Here is a 9,142-nt window from a genome sequence, read left to right as displayed (position 1 = left end):
TTGTATGAGTGGGTAAACAAAAGGAAAAAATCCTGACCTGATGCAATGTTTTGTGTCCCATCAAAAAAAAGGAAAATGAAACAAAAGTGGTCTTCTTCTCTGCATCACCAAAAAAAAATAAAAAATCTCCCATGTTGGCATGGAGGCGGGACATTTCTCCACAGTCTGCCGTCTTTAAAAGACAAGTTTAGCTCAGCAGTTTCACAACGAAGAATCCGGCAGATTGAAAACAGATCGTCGGATTGTAGCTCCAGTCGCCCGAGGATTAGACTTCCAAGCAGAGCAGATTACTGACAGTGTGTCCCAAAGTTTTTTTTTGGTTTTCACAATATCAGAGTGGTGGTGACAGTGGAGATTTTGACGCCGGGGGGGTCGGTCAGCGGCTGATGGGAAGCTGTGGTAGAGAGATGGACGGATGGGTCAAATGGCCCGGGGGTGCAAGAACTGAGAAGGGATGACCTGCAGGAAGACGACAAGAGAGACAACATGAGTTAGAGGAACCACAAGAGGGTTAAGAGGAGGGATGGAAACTCCCAAAGTGTCGAATTCAAATTCAAAACAACTTTTATTTATCCATTAAGAACTTAATTTGTGTAAAAGCATCAGTGCATACATCACACGCAACAAGACAAATGACAAACACAAAGTAGACAACATAAGAGTTTAAGATGTCTGTAGAGTTATTATAGATTGCTTGAAAATATCCAAGCAAACAATGAATTAAGCCACTAGAAACTGATTTATTGTGTATTTTTGCTCCGTGAACTCTATAAAATCCCCAAGAATATCGTCTATATGAGATTGTGCCATATCTCGTCATCATACTGCATTTTGGGCAGTCAGCTTTTTCGACTCAGTGGACTTCTCCACCTGATAACATGAAGAGCTGCAGCTTCTTCGGTACAGTAAAATCTGCTCAGCTCTGTAACCACTGATTTTAAGTCTCATCCTATGATCTTCTTATGAACACAAATATTCTTGATTATAATTACACAAACATTCATTAGTCACTCTAGTTGACACTTTGGCCGTGTGTGATGTGCTGTTGTAATATTTTGTATCCTTTGTACTATGTTTATTCTGTTTCATTCTTTATGTTCTGTATCATGCTTTTTATTGACTGTGCTGTAATATATTTTAATTGTGACTAAAGATGAAAACTAGCTTTAAGTTCACTCTCATACAGTGCATCAAATGTTACATTTATGGTTAAAACTGTACATGGTCCCTTTTAAATAAAATAAAAAAGATCGTCTGATGTACGGAAAAAGATCCTCAACATATTCAGATAATATTTGTTTATCCTGTATTTTCATGCTGTATTTACGTAATTTTGCCCTTTTAGTCTATTCTGTACACATCTATTGCACATCTGTCGGATCCCTCCTCCGAGGTTTCTTACATTTTTTTCCCATTAAGGGGTTTTTTAGGGAGTTTTTCCTTATTTGAATCTCTCAGGACAGAGGATGTTGTATTGCTACACAGACTGTAAAATCCCCTGAGGCATTTGATTTGTGATATTGGGCTATACAAATAAAATTGACTCCAAATACTTAAGCTGCAACGATTAGTCAATTAATCGAGTAGTTGCAATCAATTAAATTAATCCCCAACTATTTAGATAATCTATTTATTGTTTTGAGTCATTTTTTAAGAAGAAAAATGTCCAAATTCTGCCTTCAGCCTCTTTTTTGATAGATGAGCGGAATATTTTTGGTTGTAGACAAAACACAACATTTGAAGACGTCGCCTGGGGCTGTGAGAAACAGTGATTCATCATTTTCTGACATTTTGTGGACCAAACAAGAAAGAAATAATTGACAGACTCATCAATAATTCAAATAATCTTTAGTTGGAGTCCGACTTTACACATTTACACTTGAGCATGAACAGTGATTTTTTGCATAGTTTTTCTTTTAACGATTTACTTTTGGGCATTGTGCCTTTATTTGAAAGCAGCTGGCATAGAGGCCCACAGGAAAGAGGGAGAGAGAGAGAGAGAGAGAGAGAGAGAGAGAGAGAGAGAGAGAGAGAGAGAGAGGAATGACTTACAGCAAAGGTTCCTTGCCAGAATCGAACCAGGGACGCTGCCATTATGTGGCATAAGCGGTAACCACTCGAATACCATGGGGCTCCATTTTTTGCATAGTTTGCCTTAAAAAACTGCACAACCCACCTACACAGTAGGCCAATATACATGTAATGTAAATAGTACTATTACACTTATTTATTATGTTTTACCTTGAATTTAGATTTTTTTAATATTACTTTTTTTTTTTTTTTACTTCATGTATGCCACCTGCCTATTATTGCGTATATTGTATAATGTGACAAATAAAACCTTTTGAATCTCGAATCTCTGCACACACTCAGCTGATTATGAAAACACTTAAAATGGTGGAAAATAGTCTAAAAACATTATAAGGAAGAGTGTGTCATTCTGCTTTTTCCAAAATATCATTAAAATGTGTGACATTTGTCTTTGTTCAGGGAGCACAAAGTGGCACCAACAAAAAGACTCACTCTCCAGGTATCCGTGCAGGGCCAGTAGATGTGGCCGGTCCGGGCTGCTGAACGGTGAGTAGTGGATATCATCTGGCAGCGACGGGGGCATCCTGGACAGCGGGGCGCTCTGAGAGAAGCTGTTCGGGGGCGGCTGCTTTTTGTGCCTCGCACGGCAGTTCTGAAACCACACCTGGGAAATGTGGCAGATGTTGAGAAACATGCAGCAAAGAAGTGCACAATGTATTTGAACAATATTGTGAAATTCAGGGTCCTGGTTGGGTTGATGTTCCTCTCACCAGACCTATATTAATTGTTTGTTTGTTGACATAGGGGAGATCATTTCCGTGCGGTGTGGGAGGATTTTAGTCGTCAGATCAATGGGGTCAAAGTGTAAAATCTACAGTGTGCCTTACTATGAAGTACACTTTGTTTCAGAGTCTTTAAAATGGTCTAAAGAAAGCACCACTCCCTGAATCTGAAGGGTCACAAGATGATTAAAAGCATTTTTCACATTTTACTTTCTTCTTTTGAAATACTGGATACTGTTCCAGTCTCTAAATATTTTACAATCCAAACAATCTCACAGGTTAAAAACAGCTTTTGGTCAAACATGTGATGCAGAGGGGTCACATATTTTAAGGGACATAAAAGGTTTGAGAATTATTAGTCTAAATAAGATTTCTCTATGAATACAATTGTGGAGGGGATTATCTGGATTTAGTTCATTATTTGTCTAAAAGATGTCAAATCCAAAGAATATGAACGTCAACAAAAAATTATTTGTTTAATCCGGAAATACTTGCATCAGTATCGACCTTCAAATATTCATCAGAAACCAGATAAAACCTTTATATGAAGCATTATTTATGTCAATGGCTTTCTAATTCTTTTGGCTTGTGACCCCTTAAAACAAAACAAAACGTTTATCTACAACACCTCATCCCATGTGAGCTGTGATCGTTTCCATCATCGCCATTTGTGTTTTAATGTGAACCAAATGTTTAATTCGACTAATTCTAAAGCCCTGAAGAGGCTCGTTTCATAAGAAAGAGAGCAAATATTCAACAGGCTTCTTATCCTGTTTATCATCTCACAACCTTTTCCCATGTTGTGTTGTGTTATGTTATGTTGTTTTATGTTTCATTTTTTCATACCTGTATGACTCGCCTGCTCAGTCCCGTCATTTCTGCCAGTTTCTGCAGAGTCTGGGCGTCAGGGTTGTTGTCCTGAGCGAACTGCGTCTGCATCACCTGCAAAGAAAGACTGCCTTCAGTCATGAATGTGACACACAGAGGGCTTAGAGTGTAACTACACACACACACACACACACACACACACACACACACACACACACATACACACACAAGTCAGTGCAGAGTCTACCTGCAGTTGCTCTGCGGTGAACGATGTCCGCGCCCTCTTGGCTGGTTTGGGTTGGCAGTCCTGATCTGAGGGCAGCGCTCCTTCCAGAGTCAGTCCTGTGCCTGATGAAAGATCAGAGCAGGTTTCCTTCTTGTCATCATATTATGAAGTTACACAAAACAATTTAATCTTGCTACAGCTCCACAAAGTCTGTGTTATAAAACTGAAGATTTGTCCAAACAACACATGTAACATGATTAAAATGTTTTCTATCCAACAACCGCACAGTCCAAAGTATTTAAACCATCGCGACCGTCAAGCCTAACTGAAGGAAGTCATGCACCACAGCAGTTTACATCCAGAGTTGTCAGAGAGAAACGTGTGGGGACATAACCTTTTTAATATGGATTATTCTATCTATCGCACATGATTAACAGTAAAGAAACACTGGGTTAAACTTTTACCCAGTTTGGGTGGATATAGTACCAATAATACTCGAAGTTGGGTACACACATGGCCAGATCTACCATGCAGGCAATCTGGGCCCTTGGGCAGAAAGGGGCCCTCAAGAATGGGAGAAAATAAATGTGTGTGCTTTTTTTTTTTTTTGTCTTTTTGTTGGGCTCTACGGGAATACCAAACAACGCTTGACCCATTCTCTTGATTTTGGTTATTATGGAGTTACAAGGGTTCCACCCAACAGCTGTGTTATCAAATCAGAATAAAATAAAAGCTTTTTGTGGGAAATGAGCTTCAGTGCCCAGGGGCCCCTGCATGTACTAATGCTGCCTTGGGAACACACTACAAGTTTTAGCTAAAAACGGTCACAAATGTATTTTTTCTTGTACTAAACAATGTGCATGTGACATTCAAAAAATACAGTAATGACCAACCATTAACAAACTATGTAAGTGTAGAGTAGATTTTAACAAGCTTTAGTTTGGGTGCAGTAAATAAAAGTAAAAAATAATAACACTATAATTAGGTGAAAACAAACAGAGTTGCTTTTTAAACCAGTATTGTGTCTTTGATATATGGATCCAAACTGGGTAAAATCTTAACCCATATTTTTAATGTGTGTGTCATGATTTTTCAGCTGTAATATGATAAACTGGACATTCGAGTTGGTGATATTAGTAGATGAAGCATTCCTTGTCACCACCCTACCTTCAAGTTTTAGTATTTTAAGTGATTATTTCATTAGATTTCTCTTCTTTTGAAAGTCAATCAACCTACTAAACCTCTCACATGTTGCGGCCACCTGTGTCCATCATTAAAAACTCATGTTGTTTGGACAACGGCTGCTCAAATGTTTTTTGGGATCAAATATTTGGATTTCATGTTGAAAATGAAGAACATGTTATCTAGGATTGCCCAGTAATGATGCAGCAGTAAAAGTGAGGCTTTAGATTTTAATATTTGAATCAATAAGAGTGTATGAAGCGAACACATTCAGAAAAAGGCCTTTTTACATGTGTGAAGTTGTCAACCAGTGTGGAAAAATATCCTAAGGGAAGACTGGAAACATTTGAGCTCAAGTGATCAAGAGTTTCCAGAATATTTTCGCTTCATCTGTTTCTGAGACTTTCACTGCTACAGACTTTGTGTTGTTGGATCATCAGAGTACATTTCTGAAGGCAAGCGTTACCGTTTTCAGCGGCCCTGCGAAGGTTGTCCAGCATGATGTCGTAGTGGCTGCGGCAGAGCACCCTGCCCTCCACCAGGCCGAACTCCTCCCCAGTGGACAGCTGCCTCTTACAGGAGAAACAGGCGAAACAGGCCAGGTGATACACGCTGCCCCGGGCCCGCCTCACCCAGTCGCTGGCGTACACCTGACGGCCACACTGGGCGCACTTGGTGCCGAACCTACTGTAAGGGAGAAGGAAACAAGAAGGTGAAGATTTAGATTGGAGGCATCAGAGTTTATTGTTCTTTTATTTGAGGCTCGAAGGCAAAAACGTGTTGTGGGACCGACTGTGGCCCACTAATCGGAAGATTGGCGGTTCGACTTCTGGCTCTTCCAGTCCACATGTTAAAGTGTCCTTGGGCAAGGTACTGAACCCCAAATTATTCCAGATGGTTGCGCCAGCACCTTGCGTGGTAGCTTGCCACCATGGGTGTGTGATTGTGGCTTGAAGTGTAAAGGAGCTTCAAGTGGCCAGAAGTCTAGAAAAGACCTATATAAGTGCAGTCCATTCACTATTGATGGCCCTCCCCTTCTGTTCAACTCCATACAGTTCATACACAAAACCACACACTGCAGCTTCATTACAGAAACAGAAATTCAGAGATTAACCAGTACTGGACTGATCAGTTGGTTTGTGGTTATTTATTTAATTATTTTAGGAAGATGCACCATGTGAGAGGAAAATACATGCAAATTAAAATAATAAAAGGCTTGACTGGTGAGATTTTGTTCTCTTTCTAAGCTCAAGAGTGAACTTTCTACATCTACATTTGCAACTGGACACACTCTACTGAGGAGGATTTTATGATATGATACAAAGCTCCACAATAACTAAATAGACCTCGATGTGAGATTGTTTTGCCAGTTTCTGTTTCCAAGACATGGCTGCAAAACTAGCTTTGTGTTATAATGATGGACAATAAGAGACAATGAATTTGGAATTAATCAAACTATCAAAACCCACAAACATGCATTAAACCAGGGATCTGATGGTCTGGGGCCCCAGCTTCATTCACTGAGGTTCGTGTTCATAGATCTGATGCTGCTATATTACTATTGTCTTGCTGCTGGTTTGGTGCTGAGAAGCTCAGTATTGCTGAGAGCAGATTTCTTACTCATAAAATAATGATTCCCTAAATTGGGGAGCCAAATTGTGTTGTACTTGAGTTCAAATTGACCTCAGAGACCAACGATCAATTAGCTATAAAAACACCCATAAAAATAAACCACATTATAACCAATAATTTATCACCAGAACAGAAAAATATTTCAGTAATCTTTTTTTCCACTTTCAGTTCAGGCCAGTGAAGATCTTTGAGCCTCATTTTAAGTCTGAAATATTAAGTGATAACATTTTCTTCTTCATTGAGATTTTCTCTGTTTGTTTTTTCAGAATTTTTTTTTTAAAAAGCATAAAAAATATCCTACATGTCTACAGACAATTTTGCTTTAGGCCTATAAAAACAGTGACTTTTATTCGATTTGGCTGTTTTTTTATGTAACGTTTTTAAAAGATGAAAGCCGATTTAAGAGGGACAGTTTCCTCTTTAAATATTGCAGCACAAGCATCAGTCCATGTGAGGAATTTTAAGGTAATCTGAAATATAAATAAATAAATATGTATATATATATACATATATATATATATGATATTTTGTGCTGCGCAGACGCAGTTGTAGCCTACTTCAGAGGGAAATAAATATCCTACTGCATAAAGTCGGATTTTTCATTTGTGTGTTTTTTCACCATTTATTCACCGTTTATTTCTTTGTCTTTTAAACACTTCTCAAATGCAGCTAAACACATCTGCAGCTAAATGAAACTATCACCATTAATCACATGTTTTGCGTGTGCAGGCTGTTTGTCAATTTTTCCAGAATCGACATGTTGAGACGAAACGACCAAAAAACTAAACTAAAATAAACTCTGAATAGAAATCAACTTTTAAAAAAACTACACATTTTAATTAAATTTATAAGTGAATTGTTTTAATCTAATTTCAGCAATTGACGAAATTAAATTGAACGTTAATCAAAATATATTAATATTAGTTTATTGGATATTATAGACGTAGGACTGTTGACTTAATTGTTGCAGCCTATTTATTAAAACAGATACTTTCAGTTTGACTATCCAAAACTAAATCAAGCTTTTAACGATCAGAAATGCTTGTTTTATAAAATAATCAAACCCAATCCTACCTGAAATAATCCAGTTTGCAGTAGATTTCTTTGTTTTTCACGTAGCAGCTGCTGTGTTGGTGCAGACTCGCCCTGCACACTGAGCACTCCAAACAGCCCAGGTGCCAGTTCAGGTTGTTGACCTGAGTGGAGACACAATCACACTTATTACAAGATAATGCATGTCATCATTGCATTGATACAAAACTGAGAAGAAAAAGTCTCCATCACTTAATTTAGATGTTTAACAACGAGGTTTTAAATCATAATTTCCTTCATGCAAAGCAGGAAATCCACAAACAAAAGATAAACAGGCCTAAAAAATAATTTGTTGAGGGGGAAAAGGAGAATAAACAAAGCAGAATAATGAAGCCTGAAGATCAGATGAAATGTCAAACAAAATGTCACTCCATTGCAAAAAGAAATAAAACATTTTGGAGCTTAAAAACAAAGATAAACACAAAGCTTCAAATATGATTAATTGACGCAGTTGAAGGATGTTAAATCTCTGTGACCCTTCTTGTTGAATTTCTCCCTCTGTTTTTCTTCTCTGGCTTAAAATGTTTTGGGGTTTTTTTCAGGCTGTTTCTCACCTTCAGCAGGTACCGGTCATGGATCTCCATGCCACAGCTGGCGCACTGGTTCTTGGCCGCCGGAGGAGAGCAGAGACAGGCGGCCTCCGACGGACTGGACTCCCCGGACTCCTTCTTCACCTCCGACTTAGACTGTTTCATAAAAGTCGGTTTAATATGGAGAAGAACATCGGAGCAGTTTCATAATTTTATAGTATTTTGTAAAGGAAAGCATAGCTGAAAATAGTCGGTCTAGTCGGTGCAATACGCTATTATAACTAAAAAACTAAACACTAAAGTCTCACTGAAATGACGTGATGCCATTTTTTTTAGAGATTTATTTTCTCCATGACACTATAATCTTTACATTTACTACAATTTAAAGGCGCACACATCCACGTACGTGCCACTACAATCCATAATTTAAAGCCTCATTTGAAAATCTTATAGAGATTTATTAGCTACAGCTTGAAATACAGCATCATGTGAACTCTATTCAGCAATTTAGAAGTGGATAAACTAGTGGCTTTATTCTCCATCTCATCCCAGATCATTAACGCACACAGCCTGGAGACACAGTCATGATTAAACCTTCTGTCAAATCATTAGAGCCCCGCGGAGGTTTTACCCGCAGGCGAAAAGTTTAAGAAGAGAGCGAAGAAGAGGAATCAAGGAAACCTAACAGATAGAAACACAAAGAAATCAAAAGGCTGCACACCAAACTCGTCCAGATGTTTGTGACTCACCATTTTCGGGTCTTGAACGCTGCCTATTTGGAGAGAAGATGGAGCTTGCTCTGCGCATTACGCATCTCTGCCCCAACCCACACTATATCC

General features: G+C 38.5%; 1 protein-coding gene across 1 annotated transcript; it reads right to left on the bottom strand.

The window, feature by feature from the left end:
• Positions 1-291: 291 nt before the first annotated feature.
• On the bottom strand, positions 292-9,142 carry lhx6b (LIM homeobox 6b). The gene is made up of 8 exons (XM_053325284.1): positions 9,053-9,142; positions 8,328-8,459; positions 7,756-7,877; positions 5,516-5,736; positions 3,889-3,989; positions 3,660-3,755; positions 2,524-2,695; positions 292-459 (listed from the first exon to the last, which is right to left on the bottom strand). Exons 1-8 carry the CDS (start codon positions 9,053-9,055, stop codon positions 377-379), a joined length of 930 nt encoding a protein of 309 aa, XP_053181259.1. The 5' UTR covers positions 9,056-9,142; the 3' UTR covers positions 292-376.

Source organism: Scomber japonicus, chromosome 9 (genome assembly GCF_027409825.1).
Source record: "Scomber japonicus isolate fScoJap1 chromosome 9, fScoJap1.pri, whole genome shotgun sequence".
In the NCBI taxonomy this organism is placed as follows: domain Eukaryota; kingdom Metazoa; phylum Chordata; class Actinopteri; order Scombriformes; family Scombridae; genus Scomber; species Scomber japonicus.
Note: the sequence above shows the minus strand (reverse complement) of the source record. Positions and strands in the feature narration are given on the sequence as shown.

What these genes read in the sequence shown, in the direction of transcription:
- lhx6b (XM_053325284.1), bottom strand. An exon ending in TCGCAGGGCCGCTGAAAACG is followed by an intron (nt 3,990 to 5,515) that starts GTAACGCTTGCC and finishes ATCTTTCATCAG; the next exon opens with GCACAGGACTGACTCTGGAA. An exon ending in CCTGCACGGATACCTGGAGA is followed by an intron (nt 460 to 2,523) that starts GTGAGTCTTTTT and finishes GTCTTCCTGCAG; the next exon opens with GTCATCCCTTCTCAGTTCTT.